General features: G+C 39.3%; 1 protein-coding gene across 1 annotated transcript; it reads left to right on the plus strand.

Moving 5' to 3' along the window:
* The first annotated feature begins 1,931 nt into the window (after positions 1–1,931).
* On the plus strand, positions 1,932–23,300 carry LOC124711715 (B-cell lymphoma 3 protein-like). Its single transcript, XM_047241926.1, has 5 exons — positions 1,932–2,041; positions 7,518–7,626; positions 12,968–13,178; positions 13,289–13,377; positions 20,513–23,300. The coding sequence occupies exons 3-5, from the start codon at positions 12,998–13,000 to the stop codon at positions 20,762–20,764; spliced, it is 522 nt and encodes a 173-aa protein (XP_047097882.1). The 5' UTR covers positions 1,932–2,041; positions 7,518–7,626; positions 12,968–12,997; the 3' UTR covers positions 20,765–23,300.

Consider the following 23,300-nt stretch of genomic DNA (forward strand, 5'->3'; position numbering starts at 1 on the left):
GAGGTTGGAGGTCTCTGAGCAGCAGTGTCTGTCTGGTAGCGTGCAGATTTTCGTAACTTGCTGGTAAACATTTCATTAAAGGTAGCAACATTAGTGTTCGATCTAGTTGTCGACGGCTTCGGTTACCTCATCGGCGTCATTCCCAGTTCTTCGCTTCCGATGACAATTTTCACCTAGTTTTCATATAACGTTACACGATACTACATTCAGCCCTCTCTATCTTCATCTGGTGATTGGGTGGAAAAAATCCTAGACCCGGTGGGGAATCGAACCCGGGACCCCGTGATCCAGAGGCAGGAACCCTTGCCACTAAACCACGAGCTGCAGAGGGGATTTTTTGGGGGATGGGTGGGGGGTGGGGCGGGGGTACGTTCTAACGTCCCGTTGACGAGCATGTCATTAGTGGCGGAGCAGAAGCCCTTATTGGGGAAGGACTGGGTGTTGTCCTCATCATCGCATCATTGTTCGAGAAGTGCCGAGATTGGAAATGGAAAGATTTGGAACTTGACCGCCCTGCAGACTATCATCATCATCATCATCATCATCATCCCCCCCCCCTCTGTCTCCGTGACGGGCGTGTATTATGGACTGCTCTGTTCATCAGAAATCGACTTTCTCTTTTTACGTATTTTGGTTCTTCCATCACTGTGGGTGTCTACCTTATCTTTGTTGTCCACTACGTGTTGTAAACTTGTGGAGCATACACAGAATCCATTGTTGTATATTACAATCAATACTGCAGTAGTGTCGTTTATAAAATAGCATAATGTGGTGTAACTGTACTTAGAGTTTACAAACAGTGGACAACAAAAGTACTGACGCCACCGTAATGCTTCTATTTCTGGTGAATAGAGGCTTCAACAACATATGCAGAGACAGTACACCAATAGCATAAGATCAGCGTTTTGTCGTCAGTTTTTAGGTTTTATTCGCGGTATTTACTGGATATGAAATCTAAAAACCGAAATATCGACATTCTGTGGACTTTAATTTGTAAAATACACGTACCTTGCTTCATTGTTTTAAGTGTTAGTCTAGCCTTTATCCGAGCCTTCTGTTGTGAGGGGCAAAGTGTGGAAATTTTTTTACAGGTATGACAGTTGCCAAATTCTTCATTTCTCACATATCTCTGGTTGTATTTGTGATGTGTGCCACCAACGTGTGTAAACTTTCTTGTTAGAATTTGAAATGAGTGTCATACGCGTACATGTCATCTTTCATGCTACATACATAAATAAATTAATAACTTTTACACGAATGTCTCTTTTTTATTTTGCATTTTGGTGTATTTTCTGAGTCAACTAAAAATAATCACGTTGCAGAGTTCACGGATCATTTTATTTAATAATAGTGGAAATAGCACAGTACTATATTTGAGGTCCTCTTAACTTCTGCCAGTGGCTAGAAAGCGTAACGTAGCTAATAGCCCCTTCTCGCAGCTTCTAGCTGTCCCGTGACTGCATTCCTTTTCGTTGAGAGTGGTTTGATGGGGTTGTATGCCTTTCCATTAAGAGTAGTTTGATGGGGTTGAGCAGCCCCGGAATGCTTATCGCGTTATTACCTCTATAATAGTCAAGACAAAACCCCGTTTTTAAAATCGGTCGGGGTCTCGTAGAACGTAAACGCAGTGAAGTTAATTAAGAAGTAACAGAGTGGCGCCGTAATCACAGAGTGGAGTGGGTCGGCACGTGTGTAGGCTGGCAGGAAATTGGTAGGTCGGCCGACAGATCGGTGGTCGTGTCTTAATCGAAGTGTCGGCGCCTCTGCCCGCAGGACCTGTGTCGTCGTCGTCGCCGCCCCAGACGCACCGGACGCCGTCGCCGAGCGCGAGGATGCCCGCCGCCGGAGACGTGGTGGGGTCGCCTCTGGTCGCCGCCGCCGCCGCCGCCAGGCTCGGCAAGCACCGCCTGCCCGCCGACCCCAGCACGGGCGACGCGGGCCCGCCGGCCAAGCGGCCGCGCGCCGCCCGCGACCTGGCGCTGCGCCTCTTCGCCTTCCGCGACTGGCTCTGCTGCCTCGAGCCGGACGACCAGGGCAACGTGTGAGTGTCGCGCACCCGCTCACCCTATTCCTGTCTCGGTCTTTCTCTGCACATTTTACCACCCGCACCTCCCTCCGGTACTGAATTGGCGTCGTATCGACCTGTCCGTTTCTCTGGTCGGGTCGTGCCACAACTTCCGTCACTACGTACTTATCGCTTACGTCGTCTACCCGTGTAATCTTTGGCACTCTTCTGTAGCGCCACATTTAGAAAGCTACTGCCCTCTTCTCGTCAGAACTTTTTACCGTCCGCATTTCACTCTAATGAGAGGCTACACTCGAGACAGATATACCTTCGCGACGACTACCTGATCCTTAAGCCCGTCTCACACGGAGCAAGATTCGCTGAGTTTCCTAGCTGGCTCGCGCGGGCTACCTTGCTGGGAACCTTGTAAGATTTCCAGGATAGGTCCGGTGCTATTTTTCTTGCAAGATTCCCTGCGTGCTACCTGCGTTGGCCAATCGTGAGGCGTTTAGTTTGTGACGTCAGACGCCGAAATCTTGGGCGGGAAGCCTTTGTTGATAGTTGTTTTTCTGCTGTTGTTAGGTGCGGTAGGGAGTTCTTATAATTATTAAATAATGGCACCGCAGTGGTGCAAGGAAGCGATTGAAGCAGTGATAATTACTTTTAGGGAAGAACAGTGTCTGTACGTCGTGAAAAGTGCAAACTATTATAATAAACACTTGCGTGCAGAGGCACTCGAAAGAGTTGCAAATACCAATACATCCATTCGTATAAAATTTGCAAAGGATGTACGATCTTCTATCCTATAAAATAAAGTCGTATATAACAGTCATATTTATAAAGTCAAACAGTAATGAAATGGTGATACTTTTCAAACAAAAGTAGGTGTTATGCGAACTAACATCAACTCTTTATGAAGCATGGAGAGCACACCTTTTCCAGCGTTTCTCCTCTTAATCCAGTTTTTCATCCATTCTTTCTTTCTTCTTCTCTCATTAGCATGCATTTCTGCATTGCTTAGCACCAAAACAGCTAATAACGCCAGTTTGTTCTGAACATCTGTACCTGAAGCAGCCGTCTTCGTTCGATACAACATGCAGCCGATCACAAGACAACTAGCTGCCGCTCTTGCACCGTGGGAGACCTTCGGCACGGAAGATAGCCGGCTCCTTTTCCTGCGAGCCGGCAGGCATGCACGCCATCTCACAAACTTGCGGGGAACCTTGCTCCATGTGAGACGGGCTTTATGTCTATATTCGATGTTGACAAATTTCTCTTCTTTGGAAACACTTCTCTCGCCGTAGCTGGCTTACATTTAACATCGTATCAACTTTTGCTATCGTCAGTTATTTTATTACCCGGAAGGCAAAACTCGTCTACTACTTCCCGTACCAGTTTCCCGATCTCGTTCGCTCGGCATCGGCCGATTTACTTTGACCGGTACAGTCGGTCTCGTTAAACTTCCGTTTGCACATGTCATATACCTTCTTTTCGAGGCGTGTCTGTTTTGTCAGGCTGCTCTTCCGACTCCTCGACTGTCTGACGGCTAACCTTGAAGTTTTTAGAATGAAATTTTCACTCTACAGTGGAGTGTGTGCCAGTACGAAACTTCCCGGCAGATTGGGGTTGTGTGGCAACTGAGACTCGAACTGTGGAGCCGAGTTAGTGTCTGGCACACAGTTTTAGTGAGCTGCGAAGGTTCTCGAATTTTCTATTTCTCCTCCTCAAACTTTAACTCCTACTCCAAATTTTTCTTTGGCTTCCTTCACTGTCGCTCAATCTACAAGTCGAATAACACTGTGGACGGTCTACGTTCCCGTCTCGTTTTGCTCTTGAACACTGCTTCCTTTTTCTGTGGTTAGACTCTAACTGCCGTCTGGTGTTTGTACGAGTTGTAAATACCCTTTTCTCCCTATGTTTTACTCCCACTTAAAAGAATTTCAGAGTGCACTGACATTAACGAAAGCCTTCTCCGAATGTACGGGAGCTGTGAAAGGTGGTTTGCCTTTTCCTATTTCCTCACGTGTACTAGCATCTCTGCAGAACCCAAACTCAACTTCCATGAGGCTGGCTTCTTCCCATTTTTCCATTGCTGTTAGTATTTTGCAACTGTGACTTATTAAACTGACAGTTCGTTAATATTCGCACCTGTCGGCACCTGCTTTCTTTGGAATTGGGATTCTTATATTCTTCTCGAAGTCTGAGGGTATTTCGTCTGTCTCGGACATTTTGCTTGCCAGATGGAAGAGTTTGTCGTGGCTGGCTCTCCCGAGGCTGTCAATAGTTCTAAGGAAATTTTGTTTCCTCCCAGGCCCTCGTTTTGACTTAAGTCATTTGTTTGCTCCGTCAGATTCTTCGTGCAGCATCAAATCTTCCATCGCATTTTCGTGTATGTCCTTTTCTCTTTCTATAGTACCGTCTTCAACTAAGTTTCTCTTGTATAACCATTCTATATACTCCTTCCACCTTTCACCTTTCCCTCGTTTGTTTCATACAGGTTTTCCATCTCTGCTCTTGACATGCGTGCCGCTGCTTTCCTCCGAATGTCCTCTTAATTTTCCTGTAGGCGGTTTCTACCTTTTCCAAATGTTATATGTGCTTCTGCATCCTTATTTTTGTTCTCTAGCCATTTTGCAAATCTTGTCACTCGTTTATCAGACGTTTGTATGCCTTTTTGCCTCCTACATATACTAAATTTTGTATTTTGTCCTTTCATAAGTTAAATTCAGTATCTCATGTGTTACTCAAGGCTTTCTACTAGGCCTTGTATTTTCACCTATTCGATGCTCTGCAGGCTTCACCATTTCATCTCTCAAAGCTACCCATTCATCTTCCACTGTATTCCATTCCCCTGTGTCAGGCAATCTTTGCCTAATGCTCACTTTGAAACCCGACAATCTCTGGTACTTTCAATTTATCCAGGTCTCATCTCCTTAATTTTAATCTTTTTGCAGTTTTTCCAGTTTTAACCGACAGTTCATAACCAATAAATTGTGGACAGAGTTCCTAGAAATATCTTGCAGTTTAATGTTAGGTTCCAAAATCTGGCTTACCGTCATATAATCAATCTGAAACATTCTGGTGGCTCCAGGTCTCTTTCACTTATACAGCACCCTTTTATGATTGTTAAACCAGGTGGTAGCAATGATTAATTTATGATTATGCAAAATTTCGCCAGGTGCTTTTCTTTCATTCGGTCTAAATTCACCTGTTGTTTTACATTCTCTTCCTTTTCCTACTATTGAATTTCAGTGAAGTTTTTCTCTCTGTGAACTGTCTGAATAATTTCTCTCATTGGTTGGACTACGATATTCATTCATTTCTTTTCAAGTGAAACCACTCTGTAGCTATTCTGTCACTTGAACCATTTATTAGTTCTTTCAACTGGAACCACTTTTTAGTGTTTAGTTGACTGAATTAACCACTCTTTTGAGTGCAACTCATCTTTTCGTCATTTAAAACTGATTAGTATATTGTTGTGGATTAAGTTCTTCCAGATGCGATTATGTAACTAAGTAAGTAGATGTATCATTGAGTGTACACAGTTGAGCAAAAAAGTTTTTGTTAGGGTGCATGAAGAAGAAAGAAACACTACCAAATTCTAGTAAATGAATGAATTCAGTTCTACTGAAAAGAGATGTTATATCTATATATTAAAAATCACCTGAATCTTATTCCGCCATTTCCATATTGTAGTGCCTCGAGAATTTTGGGGGAAAATTCTAGACACACTCGTATTTCCACCGTCTCGAACACTCGTTATTTTATAGATGAGCGTGTGAAAGTGGAACTGTGTCTACTGCGCCACGATTATGTGTGTGTGCAGGACTGGCATGTATCGCACAGTTGATCGGCACGGGCAGGTAGTCGCAGCGCTTGCCTCAGAAGTTACATGCCAGCACAAGGAGCAAACGCGCTGTACTCCATGACGGTGCTACATCAGTTGAATGTTGTTAAAGAAAAGAAGACACTTACTTATTCACTTACTTTCGTGAGGTCTGGATGGTGGACTTGCTAGAGCGTTCTAGATTGTATTTGTTATAAAGTATGTAAGAGTATCTGTTGGACCAGTAATTGTTGGGCTTACAAAAAATGAATCATTGTTTTTGGAATTGAAAATGTAGTGAGAGTGGTTTAAAAGTATTCTGAGTGTACGGAGTTATTTTAAGAGTATACAAAATTCCTCCAAAACAGCATCTTATCTTCGGGGAAGAAGTTGGGCAGACAATCGCAGCCGGCTATCCTGAAAAGATGATCGACAAAACAACTCCACGAAAGCTCAATAATAAAGTGGGAGTGTGAGTCTGGCACACCAGCACCACACTGCTCCTTCTAGTCGCTGGAAACCACCAGAATGTGTGGAAGAGAAGAGTACGTTAGCGGCAATGTGCAGATCATACCCGCGCACACAAACTTGTTTATATTTTAGAGCTTTTGAAAAGTAGTAGTATAGTACTTCATGGACACGAAGTACTTTTCACGTTCGCGCATTTGTCTGCAACCACATTTGCGCCACCCATGGACTGCTGGGAGAGATGACTAATTATTAATCTCTTTAACTAACCAGATATCCACATTTAATGGTGGAAGTACAAAAAATCATATTTAAGTAAGTGAACACACACAATTATGAAAATCTATCATATGTAGAAATAAGCTGTTTATCCACTTCTCCGTGAAATAAAATGAATTATTCGTATCTAACGCCCAAACCTCCACACGCCATTCAGATCAGTACCAAACGTTGTATGTAGATGGAGAATCAACCAAAAAGAGATGTGGAAAGAGAATTGAAGCTCAGCTCAATAACTACTTTGAGCTTTGCTACTGATACTGTAATTCTGTCAGTTGCCAGAAAGGACATGAAAGAGCAGTTGAATGGAACAGTGTTTAAAAGTAAAACAAAGTTAATGGAATGTAACTGAATTAAATCAGGTGACCCTGAGAAAAATAAAATTAGGAAATGACACTAAAATAGTAATTGAGTTACGTTATTTGGGCAGTAAACAGATGGTGGGCGAAGTAGAGGGGATATAAACTGCAGACTGCAAATCTAAATTTGGAGGACTGTAGAGTGATTTATTTGACCTGTCAACTTCGTGAATGTGAATCCATTGTCTTACCACCATGCCACCCCACTAGTTAGAAAATGAAGTCTCTTATTTTACCATTGTCCATTGATGTGTACCGTCTGTGAGTGATGTAGGCTTTATTAGTAGAACTGTCATATTTTTCATCAGACTTTGCAGTGCTAACCTTTCAGTTTGAATACTGTTCCATCAATTAAACAGAATTACCACCAAATTGGATAATTATAGTGCTAAATGCAGATAGGTGAAATTTTAAGGGTGTCGTCAGATTTTACCTATATTTATAATCTTTGTGTAACTGTGGTTAGCTCACAATTGTTCTCTTTTCCATGCTAAATATTTTCTATTAATGTTTTTTATTGGTAGTTAAATACCTTGCATTGGCCTTATCTCTGAAAGTCGGACAATTTTCATCATTACAGTCCCCTCCACTGCGCTGTACTGGCAGGTGATATCAACCGAATCAAGCGGCAGTGCTGTGTCCTGAGAGCTCGCGACTACTCTCTGGATATCTGCAATAACGAGGGAGAGGTAAGGACAACTTCACTTTACTTTTACACAGTAAGTTTTGATGATGGAACCAATATAAAACTGTGTAAATAAGGTAATGAATTTTGTCATGTAGAATAAAAATGCCACTTTAGTTTTTGCTCTTTTGTTAACGTGTTCTATATCCAATTGGATAGTGACCTTAAAATGTTTTCTTCCCATTAATGGAATGATTAGAACTGGGTGTGCCTATTCTTATGTCCTTCTGAAATATAGTAGTGCTATACATGCATGTTGTGAAGAGCAATACTTTAATGTTTTTCTGTGAGTAAAGTACCTGTTAGTAATGTTGCTTTAGTGTGGACCAGGCGCATCTCATGATTTCCATGCAACACTGATCAATTGGAACTAACCTACACCTTGGGCTATGCTACAGAACTGCAGGTCACCGCAACCAATATATCAGTGGGCAGGGGGCAATATCACTCTAGCCAAACAGTTTACGTACTGTCATCTTTCCATTTCATGGTGAACTACTAAATAACGTCGAAAGCTAACCCTAAGATAAAATCTAAAAGTAGCTTATTTATCCCCTGCCATCGTATTTCCCGGCAGATTACCACAACAAATAATACTAAAAGACGTGTTTTGGAGAGATCTCTAATGCAGTATATGTTAACTTCGCTACACACTTAATGTTTCTAGTGTTTTTATTTAAAAATCTTGGATGTTTTATGTGCTCAGACTGTGGCGTTTTGAGTTAGTGATGAAACAGTGGTGTCTCTGTGACATAACAGGTCTTGTGCTGTGACTGGGTGACATGACCAAACGCCATGTTAATTTACAATACCATATTTGTGGTACTATTTATATTTGTGTATTACTAATTTATGCATTTTGAGTGGTCTAGCGCATGAAAGAACTCTCCTAAATGCATAGCTTTTAGTACGTTTCGTGTGATAAAATGTCGGCAAATTTGAATTTAGGGCAAGAAACTGTCCTATGAATGAGGATGCATTTTGGAAAATGTAACTTCAGTGGCTAAACATATCACTACCCTTTTTATGCACTTAATTTTGTAAGCTAAACTGATAGTCACAACAAAGGCATTGCTTCTTATCATCTATTAATGCACTTTTGCTTGCCTTAATTCATTTGTTTGTAGATGAAATCAGCTTGTCTCCCCTTCTGCACCGCAAAATGGTCTATGACTATTTCCTTAAAATTTGGCTGATTAAGTAGTTCTTTTTCGAGAGAATGCATCGCAAGTGCACGAAGTGCATGAATGTTTTCACTCACTGTAATGTAGAGAAGCAGCGTTCCGCATCTCCTGTTGTCATCAGAAAGATTATTATTATTATTTGCAGAAGTTTGACACTTTCAGTAAATACTTTAGCCAGATCCTTTTCATAAAGAAAGTTAAACAACGTCAAAGCACCTGACACTTTCATAAAATCATTTCAGCTGTTTAGTGCGTTCAGTTCATATTGTAAGTCTAAACACTGTAATTTGAAAGCCACATTCAGTAAATCGCTGATCTGAGTCATTATTTGGTCATAGACATCTTGTGCACACGCCATTCTTCATTCAGTGAAACAATCGTCTTTTGCAGTTTGTCTTTTCCTGTTCCCAGTTATCGTCAGTGTCTAGTGAGGCCCTAACGTGCTGGACAGAAGTTGCAAACTGAAATGCGTATTAAACAGTTTTCGCATCATCAGTATTCCTTTGCTGGAACTGGTTGAAAAGAATGTCACAATGAGGCATGACAAAAAACATAGCCAGAAGAAGAAATCTTCGTCTTGCAAGAAACCATTGAGCCCCATAGCCTTGTTTATTGTCTTGTAATTATTACTATCACCATCAATGGCTTTTTCCATGCACTCTACAATATTCTTCTGGTATTTGTGCATAGCTGTTACACTCTGTGATTTGAAATTCCATCTGATGGACGGAGGACAAGTAGGAATATATTTCATCACTATCTCGTGAAGAATGGCTGTGCGTTTAGGAGACTGGGTAAAAGGTACCAATTCCTTCCAAGGTGCTGAAAAAGATTCATGCTTGCTTATTGCCTGTCACACAGCATGCAACAATTAAATTTAACTGGTGTGTGCAACAGTGAATGAGGTGATCATTTTTATACACCTCTTTAATCCTGGTTTGAATTCCACTTTCATGACCACTCATAACAGGTGCATCGTCATAACACTGAGCTCTCAGTTTCTCAGGTATTCCATTTATGTTCATTTTCTCGGGCTCGCCGAGAACAGCTGAGTTACATCTTCTGCAGTGTAACATTTTAGTCAATTAAAGGAAATAAATCTTTCCTTAATTTTGCTCAACAGCTCTCAGAGAATTATTACAACCAGTTAGTGACAAAATTGCACAGTCGGTAGTTTCATCAACTTCAATAACAAGGATATTTGCCTTAGACAGTTCATTCCTAATCAGATTTTGGCATACCTTGTAAAATGATTCTAACAGTAAATTTTGAATTGTTTTGGAGAGGCCTAAGGAAACCGTTTTCCAATGTGCTACTTCAAGATGCTGTTAAGTTCTGCCATCAGATCAAGTAGTCCTCGAAAAATTCCCGAGTTCTTGGACTTTTCTGTTCCGTCGTGGCCCCTTAAGGCCAGCTTGAATTTGCTGCAAAATTTAATGCCATTTATCAGTTCACTCAAGGTATACTGGTGTTTTGAGACATTTTCGTTATATGTGTTTGTCAAGGCGGTAAGCACTGTCTGGCTGGCATATAATTTACACTTTCCCTAACATTGAAATTCAATAAAACCATTTAAATGTTCTTCACTAGAATTGTGTTTCTTCACCTTTGCGTGAAAATTTTTTTAAGTCGTCATACCATCCTCAGTCCAGGCATTATCACTACGGTTTGTCACAAGACAGGTGAAACACAAAAATGCGTTTTTCACTTCACTCACGACCAGTCAGCTGCATTGTATGTTGTTCTGTTGACATTTTGTGTATATCATTGCCTGGATTTACACTGTTTCTGTTCTGGATTGATTTTCAGGCCTGGTCTGAGTGTCCCAAGTTCCTTCACTTTTATCCTACTGGCATGTTCCATATTTCTACCTAATAAATTGCACACCAAATCCATACTGTGCTGTTTTTGAACTCGTGATATGTCACAGTTACTTCGGAGATAGTATAGCTTACTTCACTCAGGCACAGTACCCTCACAAAAAGAAGCACAATCACAAAAGTATGCCCGTTAACCATGAACACCATTAGCAAGCAAGGAAACTAAAGTAATGGATCATATTTCACGCACTTTGTTCTACTAACTGTTCGTCAAACTCTTGCTAGGAGGTGATACTTATGTTACCTTATCCCAGTGCAGTCTGGTGAGAGATTTCCAAACTTATTTTAACAGTGGCTAAAATAGTCAATACAAGAACAAAAACAAGTATATAAAATTATTTCAAAACAATAACAGTGAATGTCGATTAGTGACACACCAAAGCATGACAGATATATACAGAGAAAGGGATTTGACAGCAAATATTAGCAATTCTGTTCCTTTTCATGTGGTATAAGGTGTGCGGAGGTTGGTAGAACACTCTTAGGCTGAGTGACTAGAGCCTACGGGCTGGCCATAAGAGCTGTACTCTGTAGAAGCTATGCCCCCAAAACGACTGCTACATAAAGTGGCATTTCAATGCGCAACCTTAAGACTAGCTACTACTTGGTTGAAAATAATCCCTTGATACTGCATATCAATGGTTCCAAAAACATCGACCAGCATTATTTAAATCCATGTTGGAAATATGCAAAATGTATCTTGATGATGTAAATCTGTAACATGTAGTTCAGAAATTTATTTTAATATATATTTTGGGGTGGCTGTGCCTCAGTGCCTTTAAATATTAACTGTGCCTGGTGTGGACACTTTCCCTCCCCCTTCTCGAAGGGCTGGCGGCCCATACCCACAATTTACGCTTTGGAGCCAACTCGTGGCTATGAGGACTTCAAAATAAAAAAGTAACCAATGCACAACATGAAACAAACTGAACTCAACGAAGCATTCCATAATAAGTAACAGGTTCCACACAAATTCTTTCTGGTATTGTAAATGATGTAGTACGGGCTTGAACTCCACTGTTACCTTATACAATCATATTTTGAAACCATCCCACCTAACTCTGCCACCAAGTTGCACTGTGAGCCAGATTCCACACTTGACTCTAAATTTTCATGTAATTGGCTGAATGAGCCAGTTTTCAAACATTAGTTTTTCCGTGTACAGAATGGACCTAAAATTTGTATTGATTGCCAAGCATTGAAACAAAATTCCTTATGTCCCCCCCCCCCCCCCCGCCCTCCCCCCACACACACGCATACACACACCGCAGTACTATGTTTTTATCATTTTTTCCTGCAAATTATATCAATATGATCTGTTTGAAGATACCAGCAACTGATAAACAGTAGTTATTTTGGTTTAGTAACAACAGCTGTGTTCTTGTAAAGGGCTGTTACTGAGAAGAAGTGTTGGGGGGGGGGGTCCATGTTGCGTATTTTTTCTTTAAGAAATAAGTATTTGTTAGCAGTAAACAATGGTAAACTCAAAATGGGAGAAAAACAATATTACGAAAGGATTGGACCGCTATTCTTCATATACAGGAGATGTTAGATTTCAGACAGTCACAACTGAGTTGCAGCCACTGTGCTGCTTTCTATGTTGGCATGACAACCAGCAAGTTGTCTACCCACATGAACAGCCACTGACAAACTGTGGCTAAGTGACAATTGTGCCACGCAGTTGCTGAAAATGCTGCGCAACATAGTGTACTTCACTTCAGTGGCTGATTCATAGCCTGTGGCATCTAGATCCTTCCAACCAACTACTACATTTATGAACTGCGCAGGTGGGAACTCTCCCTGAAATATATCCTTCCCACACTCCTGCCCTGCTACAGCCTCCTCCTCACGCTTGCTACCCATGGATTGCTTCTCCCACCAAGTGCAGCTGCTGGCAGTCCAGATTTGGTGGCCAGAGACTGTGTGTGTGTGTGTGTGTGTGTGTGTGTGTGTGTGTGTGTGTGTGTGTGTGTGTGTTTTATGCTCGCGTCTCGCTTCGGCAGCTGGAGAGAGTGGTCATATGTGTACCAGTAGCATTGCATTTGTGTGAATGTACGTCATCTAATCCAGGAGGCCTTTTGACCAAAAGCTTACTTGTTTAGCACTCTTTTTTGTTGTATCTGTCTGTGACTCAACATCTCCACTATGTGGCGAGTAGCAATCTTGCCTTTTCATAATTTTTTTTTGCAGAAAAAATGCTAGTTCTTTTTCCTCTACAGATTTGTTGGTGAAAACTCGTATAAAGCGCTTTGGACCTGAATATTATATTACTTTGTTGCAGACCCCGTTGCATCTTGCTGTTATACATAAGATGACGGAAGCTGTAGACATACTGATCAAATTTGGAGCAAAGCCACAATTCAGGGATAAAGCTGCCAACACTTCATTTCATTTGGCTGTACAGAGGGATGCACATTGTCCAGATATTCTGTGGCGCTTGCTGACAGCTCCAGGTCTTCGGAAAACTGATCTAGAACTGTTCAATGATGATGGTAAGTATAGCATTGTAGTCGAGAGTATCATTTCCGTGGTGTTTCTTTGTGCCACGTGTATAATGATTTGTGAACTCGCAAGACATTGATGGTAATTTTCCATTTTACAGGTTACGCGCCGATGCATCTGTGTGCTATGTATGATAAAGTGGAAGAACTTCGGGCGTTGATTTCCATTGGTGCCGACGTAAATTTAAAGGTACAATCTGTAAATATATGTGTGTAGTGGAAACTGTTTCTAAACTCTTTCCAGAAAATTTTTTTAAAGAGGAAATAGTTTCTCTAGGAAGTTCATCATAAGAATAAACCTGATGCAAACAAACACAAACGTGATGATTGGTCAGAAACTGTAGTGCACGTACATTGGTATTATGCTCTTGGACGTAGATCCTACATATGCATCCTTTTACCAAGTGTCATTAAATGAAACTTTAAGCTATTCGAAATGTATTAAAAGCAATAAACTTTTTTCTTAAACACCCTTTAGCTATGTAATGCTTATTTAAAAATTGTGTACAGTCAGTCTCTGTACTGTTGTGCTCCGATTGTCGGGCTGTTCATATGCAGTATAAAAAGGGCTGATGCTGCTTCCTGCTCCATAGTGAAACATGGTTAAAAAGTGCCAAGAAATAGGCTGTTCTTAACGTTTTTCATAAATTTACAGAAAAAATGGGCTTTGAAAGTTTTCTGAGGGACTCTATTTGATACAGTTGAGATATTCCTGCAGATTGGATGGATATCAGAATCGGTAGCATAATAGACTGATAATCTTGTACAGTTCGTGTATGACTGCTTCAATTTGAATTACCTACATCATCATTTTTATGAATACTGCACATTTTCTTGTTTCAAATGACATGTTGCACGTGAAATTTGCGTTTTCATTTCAAATATAAATTCTTACTTATCACGATATTTTATGAAAGTTTATTAACAAAGATTGCTTAAATTAAGAAATCATAACAATTTAATTTTTTAGGAGAAAAATAAAAACCAAATACTCTTTATTTGGGTTACATCCATTGTTTTACACCATAGATGTAGTCTTACACTAATCAGAGTGATAAGTGTTGTAGAAACTAGAAAAACAATCAATTTCCCAGCATTAAGTACACCATACAAATGCTGCATTTTTACGCTTGCCACTGTACCATTACAACATGAACTCAACATAACTGATGTGGAGCCAAACTAAGGGATTTGTCGCGAGAAATAACGACTGTTAAGCTGCCACATGTACTGGAACTAATGCAAGCATCTTTTTGAGATGTCACTGCCGAACACTGGTGGGATTTAGAATGGCACATCATAAAGGAAGAGGAGAAAATGCGGCACCTGGGTGGCTTCGCTGATTGTGTTGTTGATCGACTCGATAGTAACGTAATAGATGACAGTTCCAGAACTGAAATGAATTATTGGATTCAGATAAGGAAGGAGCAAAGAGATTAACAGAGGACTAACTGTAATTAATATCTTCAGTGGCTTCAGTATTCAACAATACAGTGAAATCCCTGCAGTACGCTTTTGCATCACACAGACCACTAAGAAAAATTACCCTGTGTCTAAGTTAGGAATTTTCATCACTCTTGTTTGTAATTAGAATACTATGTTAGGTGAGAAAGAGAACATTTTAAGCTTTCCGTGTGGTCACCTAAGAAGCATGCAGTAGTGCTAGAGTTTTGCTGAACATTATTTCATTCTCTTTAAAACTTAAATGACATTTTAAGCGATATTGTTTCTCTGCTATCTTTTTGTGTCTGAACTGCAGCTGCTTACATCATTGCAGGTTAGTGGGACCAGCTGGCTGGCCACTGTCGTCAAAGTTAAATGCACCGGTAAAGATGTTGTCCCCACATTATCTCACAGTCTGTGTGTGTGTGTGTGTGTGTGTGTGTGTGTGTGTGTGTGTGTGTGTGTGTGTGTGTGTGTGTATAACACAGCAGAAAACTTACCCTTATGACTGTACTTAACTGTACTGGACACAGCTTGGCTTCCGCTCCATTTGAAATGAAATCCAATGCGATTCAAGCTTATGCGGAAGAAAACATGGTGTAAAGTTAAATAAGGTTTATTCTTATGATGAACATTGTATAGAACAGGAAGGGGTCATTTGACCCCTAATGAGATTTGCATTAAAAATCCACAATGTGGCAACACAGTTAGTGTCCATTCATATGTATGTTTTATACACATTTCAATCAAAGCTTTACCTCGAATTTCTAACATTTTCAATTGGATACAAATTTTGTTGCATGTGTATCTAGAAAAGTGACCTATCTCTTAAATTCCTAACATTTCCTCATCTATTTCATTTATTCATTTCTAAATGTTAAAATAAAAATGCAGGCAAATTATTGGTACTTTCCAAACAAGTTTTCTGCAGACGGCTTTTCGTGTTTATACATGTTGTTCACTTGGTTATTTGACCAGGCCTGCAACCACTTCTTTATTCCATTATTTTTCTTGCTTTTGTCCTATTCTTTGTTTTTTCCTATTTATGAGAGAGAGAGGCACAAAGAGAAGAGGTGGCAAAGAATGAATTGGATCGGTGGAATCCAATCTGGAAAGTCTTTGGGAGATGGGGCAGCCCAGAAGTAATTGTTGTTCTAGTTCACAGGGTCACTAAGAGTCAGAATCAACTAGACAGACAGATAAATAGTTTGGGAGGGGGGTAAAGTGCTCGCCTTTCATATTACTATATTATAACCAGAAACAAATGCAATTGGGACAAACAATTTGGTTACGCTAAGATCACTGCCAAAGTGTTAGAGAAATTGTTTAATTTGAGGGCAGTATATAGTGGTCTCAGTTTCTATTGAAATATGCTAGAAAGCACATCCTAATATAAGGGGCATTCGAAAAGAAAAGAGCTGGAGGCAAAATTACAGAAACCAGTACTTGTATGTTAGAAGTATTGACCCTGGCTGTCGAGATGCTTGCCCCACTGTGACACGAGGTGGTGAATGGCTGTCTCTTAAAATTCCTGGGGCTGCAATGTTAACCAGTTCCACACATGCAGCTATATGTTGTCCAAGGTGAATAGTTTTCCCCTATGCTGACGTTCCGACCATGATGGCTCCCTTCTGATTCACTTCCTGCAGCACAGGACAACATTGAATTTGCAGTGTTACTTGCAAACCTTGACCACACTTCGCCAAGCGATCAAATCAAAACGACCAGGTAGTTTCACCCGTGGGGTCATTCTGGTCCACGGCAATGCGAAGCCTCATACGGCCAACAGAGTCGCTGCACTCCTGCAGAAATTCAAATGAGAGGTTCTTGGCCACCCTCCATACATTCCGGAACACTCTCCCTGTGACAAAACCATTTTTGGTCCCCTTAAAAAGGCTCTGAGGGGGCAAACGATTCACCTCGGATGATGACGTCCATCTGTACGTATGGAGCTGGTTAACATCGCAGCCCCAGGAATTTTGTGTGTGACAACCATTCACCAACTTGTGTCACAGTGGGATAAGTGTCTCAACAGCTAACATACAGGTACTGGTTTCTGTAATTATGCCTCTGGCTTGTTTCTTTTTGAACGCCCCTTACAATATTGACTAGCCTTGATGAACATGTTTGAGCATACGATGAAATTGATCATGTAGTTACATCATATATTTACATGAGGAACTTATCCATCTCACTTTGGGGCAGAGGTGCCCATGTTCAACAATTGTATGTGCTTGCCACACCTGTGACAGAAAAAAGTGTTTCATCAAGCCATAGGATGCTAGGTGTTTGTAACTCCAGTCCTCACGACAACATAATGTTGTTCCTGTTCTCTCAGCTGCCGTGTGGTCATCTTATAAAGATACCATTTCAGAATGCTGTTTTGTGTCGAAAATTCACATATTGGGACTGAGGCTGTAATACTATAATGTTTCTATTATAAACATCAACCAGCTGGCCGGCTGCTGGTGGCCGAGCGGTTCTAGACGCTTCAGTCTGGAACCGCGCGACCGCTACGGTCGCAGGTTCGAATCCTGCCTCGGGCATGGATGTGTGTCACGTCCTTAGGTTAGTTAGGTTTATGTCGTTCTAAGTTCTAGGGGACTCATGACCACAGATGTTATGTCCTATAGTGCTCAGAGCCATTTGAACCAACAACCAGCCACAGGTGTGTTTAACAAGATTTGTTTGGATCACCCCAGGATTGGTTTCACATTTTTCACAAATTCATCTTCAGATGGTTTTTGCCTGTTTCGTGTTGGTTTCTTGCTTGACCCTCAGTTTGTATCCATTATTGATTTGCTGCACTAGGATGGACAGAAATGTTTTGTTCACTCCTTCATAAAGTTTATGATAGATTTATTTCTTATGACCTCTATCGAAGCATTTATGACATTATTAAAATGTGAAACATGGTGAAAATTTTTGTGATGTATGCTTGTGTGGGATGAAATCGCTGTGTGTTTTCATTGTGAATTTTGAAATTATCCCATTTGTGGCCGTGCACTATGCATGTGCTGTTAAATTCCTTGTAAAACACCTTATACCGCACCATTCTCTGTTTAATGGCGGCACACGCGATGAACATTTACAAAGTGTGGCCGAGCTTCATGTGAGTAACATAAACAATTTTCAAAGATCCCACAGTCGTAAAGAGGTTATAGATGCTGTTTGTATGTGTATGGGCTTAGTTTTCCTTGCCTTTATATCCAGTGGTGAACACAGTATACAGATTGGAGTACAGTAGAAGCAGATAACTGAAGGATTTTCTTGCCACTTACTAAAAGTTTGCAACTACTTACAATTGACATCCACGTACTACCAACAGTGAGATTTGCCTCATTAGATATTGTTAATCCTTATACTAATATCCCAGTAGAAGAAACTTTAACGTAATAAAAAAAACCTCCTAAAACATAAAACGCTCAACCGACCTGAAATATAAGAGATTCTCACTCTTGTACTGTCTCACTTTTAATAATAGTCTCTAAACAAAATGCCGGTTTGCAATGGTAAGCAATTTTGCTGAATTGCAAGCTACCTGCATTAACCATCTGGAACAAAAGTTCTTCTCATCTGTAAGCCAAATAAGCAGTAAAATTATTTACCAAGAGAAATATGTAGATAACTCTCCTACTGCTTGAAAGATCTGAGCAAATTACATGACATAATTAAATTCACTGTCACATGAAATAAACAGTAGCATTTACTTGCTGGATGTTAAAATATGTAACACAAATTACAAACATCACCTTGGCATATTTCATAAGCTAACAACTACGGATGTTACCATCGGTAACACATTCTGCCACCCAAACCAGCATAAGAGGGCTAAGTTTAGATCAGTGTGTCACCATATGCATCAAGTACCTCTGAGCTACAACGAACAGCAAAAGGAAACTAGCGTAATTAAATCAGTTGCTTATAATAAGGGATATGATGCTTTAGTAATAGATATTTTCTCCCAGAAAATAAAGAATTGCTGACAATAAATCTCTCCAAGAAACATCTACAGCTACTGTGAAGGACATGAAATCAACAAAGTATTCTGTCATACCATGTTTAGGCCTACTTTCCTATAAAATTTGCTACCTACTCAAAAAGAAGAATGTTAAATTCAGCTTTTCTGCCAATAATGAACTTTAACAGTAAGTTGTACGCACACTTTCACACATTAGTAACCCCCATAAAAGATCAGGAATCTATAAATTGAACTGTAATAAGTCCCAAATTCTACATCGGCCTAATGGGCAGAAAGTTTGAAATTGGCAGAAAGATCGAAACAAAGTTTAAAGAACATCCGTATGTCCTGCAACTGAGCAAATCAGCCTTTGCCATCTATCTCGCAGAAAATAATCTTACAGTAGATAATATACAATATAACCTCCAAATCTTACACTTTACAGATAAGGGTGGTGCAATGAATCTTCTAAAGGAGATTGAGATTAATATGTGTAAGAACACTTTCTCTGATCTCATTCTGAATGAACAGTCAGTCATCCAACACCTCATTCCTAAATAATTTCCGAGAGGTCTTCTAGTCGTCTAAACCAACATTTTATTCCCATACTTAAAGATAGCCATAGTACTTTAAAAGTTATACCTTTACTGTTAAATATGTACTGAAATAACTGTAGGCTGATGTATTAAAACATTAGTGTTTATTATGTAAAATGCAACCATAAATTCGTGTTTTTCAAGGAATTTAACAGCACCTGCATAGTGCACGTCCCCAAATGTGATGATAAAAAGAAAAAGAGAGCACAGGATGATCCCATCACACAGATGCATCCAGCATGTTAGTTTTCACAACATTCCACATTTTAATAACTTTTAAAACTTTTTCATAAATGCTTTGATAGAGGTCACAAGAAATAAATCTGTCGTAAACTTTGTCAAATAGTGAACAAAATACTTTGTCTATCTTGGTGCAGAAAACAGATATGGATAGAAAACGAGGCCCCAGAAAGAAAAAGTGAAACATATAACAACCATCTGAAAACGGATTTGTAAAAAATCTGAAGCAGTGTCATGATCTGATCCAAATAAACCTTTTTAAACCATACTTTTAGTTGATTGCTGTTTCAATTACAAACCATTTTAGAATTTTCAAAGCATTTTCCAAACAGTGGGCTGCAAAAGTCCCATTTGTTGTTTATAGTTTGTACAGTGCTTGTCATGTCAACCATCGTATCAGTAGCGATTGTATGAATTACTTGTATTAAACTACTTGGTCTTTAGAAAAGAAAGTATGGTGATGTAATCCTCTCACGTAATGTTATTTTTTCTGTGGCACTATCAAGAAAGCTTTAGCAATAATATCTTGAAATCCTTGTGACAACCCCTTGTTTATTCTTTGCCTGCACTCTTGACTGGTACATGTTGTTATTAACATCTGTGGATGATGATGATGATGATGATGATGATACTTGGGTGTCTGGTAAAGAGCTAAGTCATGATCAGTGAAAATATTGCAGTTCATTTCCATATTGTCACCAAGTTTGACACTCTTACCTTAGCTTCCTTTCTGAATGAATAGAATTTGTCTCTTGGATTAGAAACATAACATTTGCTGAGACAGGAGGGAATGCTACAAGACTATCACCCACACAGGACACACATTGAATAAGCTCCTCTCACAGCTTAAATGTATTCCATTTACCTCAAATATCAGAGGAAAATGTACTTGCTTCACCCTGACATTTACCTTGTTAGGCTAAATTTTACTTAAGGAGTTTGCGTACAGAATATTGGAAAATATGAAGCGCAGTTCTTGTAAAATAACTATGTGCTGTGTTAATGGGGATACTTATAAATGTTGAAAACCTCTAAAGTATTATTCTGTATATATCATAGACAAAACTTCTGCTGTATTGTTACAGGATACAAAAAGTGGCCGCACTCCACTGTTCCATGCTGTGGAGACAAATTCTGCTACATGTTGTCGTGTCTTGCTGCATAGTGGTGCCAACTCCACAGAACAGAATTATGCTGGGCACACGCCTATCATCGCAGCTTCAGAATTCGCGAATCCAAATGTTGAGGCTGCAATGATAAATCATAAAGAAGTACATGAGGACATTATTGCACAACTTGAACGTGGAAGACACCGTAACAGTATAATGGAAAATTGACTTTCTTCAGGTGTACTAAGAGAGAATTGAACAAAGCATCCGTTTTGAGGGATGTAGTAAGTTTTATTGTGATCATAATTTTAACTTTGGACTGGAACATTGGACACATAGTAAATGTATGACTGTGTGATTATGGGAAATATTTTCTCATATAACTTCAGCCAGTGTGATATTTATTGAAAGAAGTAGTAGCTCATGACATGTCAGCTTCATGAAATTACTGCGTCACTGTGGTCCTGTTAATATTGTCATATGTTTTTTAATTTTTGGTCACAACTGAAAATTAAATGTCTAGCACTTCTGCTTATTCAGATCGACTTGTTCCAATGTGTGTATGCTTCTCCTATGCAGTTAATAATTAACAAAGTAGCTGTAAACATTGCAGTGGTTACAAATAAATAGGGCCAAGGAGCTTCTTGAAATGTGTGTTCTGGATGTTGTTGTAAAGAAACACAATTGTAAACATTGCGGTGGTTACAAATAAATAGGGCCAAGGAGCTTCTTGAAATGTGCATTCTGGATGTTGTTGTAAAGAAACACAACACCATTGGAATTGTTCCTGTATATGATGATTGAATGTTCTGAAACTGTTAAATATGAGTGAAAAATATCAAGGCAGTAGTTGAAGCTCGGGTGAAAACATCAGTTGAATATGCTCTCACCATTTAAATAAACTTTTAGAGTTGTATATATGAAAGGTTTACCTACAAATAACATGTTCTGTCAGTCACCCTAACGTGATAGTGATTGATGTACTGTAAAGAGTCAAATGAGAAATTTCGCTAAGAACTTTGTGTTTTGCAATATTTTTTATTTTTACTCTGGCAGTTATTATAGAAGTAAAGTTGTGGAATTGCATAGCAACATGTTATTTTTATGTAGTACATTAACTTTTGTCCAATTAGTTACTATTATTTGAAGTGTGATTCATCTTGTGGGTGTACATTAACATTCTAGATTTGTGTGAATGTGAACATGAATGGGGTGTAAGACCTTGTAGTCACCGAAATGAACATTTATTTTCGCACGTTAAAGCAAAAATATTTTTTGTGAATCCTCTGTAAAGTATTGATCTAAGTATTTATTTATTGAAACAAAGAGTACCTAATTTGTGTAGAATGTTTTAATTTCCACAGAAGGTAATTATAGTGTGCCTGTGAATCCACAGCTATTTGAGTATTGTGTTCTGTTTTTACAAGATTTACTTCTCTGAGAGGCAGTACCTCATGATTTGAGAGCATTATTTTGATGTGATGATGAAAGTGACAAATTTCTTAATTCTGACATCCACAAAACTTGGTGCTTGGATCATATGAAAACATTAAATAAAACCTGCATGGCAATGTGAACTGAAGCTGATAAACTAAACAACAAAAATTGAGAGTAAATTAATGTAGCCTAACAATTTTAAGAAGCACTAAAAATTGCATGAAAGCGTATTTTTTTTAATATTTGGTAAAAGGTTTTTCTCCAGAAACATTACTTTCTTTGTTTGTCTAAAACAACACTAATTATGTCCCGGAAAAAAAGAATGAGTCGGTCCGTTATCTTTGTTTGGCAAAAAAGCTAAGCTTTCAGTGCTTTGTCACTAAGTTGTCGTATTGGTTGTTCTTAATCAGGTTGTGTGTACTGAAACAGAAGAGGGTGCAGTGTAATATGTACTACTACTATTTGTCAATAAATAAGCATAAGTTGCATGTGTGCTAAGATGAATGTGGCTTATGGGACTGCTGTTTCTGTAAAGGATTGCAGTCCATTACATTTAAAGAGAATACTGTCACACCCTATGCCTATGAATGCTAAAGTGTCTTTTGCATTATAATTAAGAATGGCTTTCTGGAAGTATTCTCAATTGTAAAAAGTGTTTTTCCCTTTTCGGAAATGGTGTGTCCTTTAAGTAATATGCTAAATATCATGATTCAGGCTGTGGAAACTTGTCTTCAACATCACAGATATGGAATAGCTTTATGAAGTCCTAGAATACTGCATCTTCTCAAAGTTTCATTGAATAATGTAAAGTGTAATGTAGTTTCTTGTACCCAGGCATTGTATGTTTTCAAAACTGAACATGTATGAAATTTGTTGGAAAAAAATACTTGATTAGTGAAGTGATTCATTTATGGCTAGAGTTTTGTGGCGCCAACTTACATGGAAAGCCAGGATGTACGCTGGGTAGTTAAATTTGTTTGCTTGTCAGGTACCTGGCTGGCTAATTCCGATCAAATTAATATTATTGTATTCCATAATTGTTTTTTCTTATCCTGTTCCAGCCACACATTTAGGTAATTATGTAATTTATTTAATGACAGTGCACCACTTAAGATGGTTAGTAGTTTATATAATTATTGTTAAAGTATATTTTAAGAATGTGTGTGCGTATCAGCACTTGAAAAGCGAGCTTATCTTTAATGAACTATTTGTTATCGATTGGTAGAAGAAGGGGTAAAACAAACTATAGATGCCTCTTTACACATTACCACCTCTGTAGTTGTTGAGCATATAAAAACAAAATGCATCCTTCAATAAAATGTTTCAT

This window comes from Schistocerca piceifrons, chromosome 8 (genome assembly GCF_021461385.2).
Source record: "Schistocerca piceifrons isolate TAMUIC-IGC-003096 chromosome 8, iqSchPice1.1, whole genome shotgun sequence".
NCBI lineage: Eukaryota > Metazoa > Arthropoda > Insecta > Orthoptera > Acrididae > Schistocerca > Schistocerca piceifrons.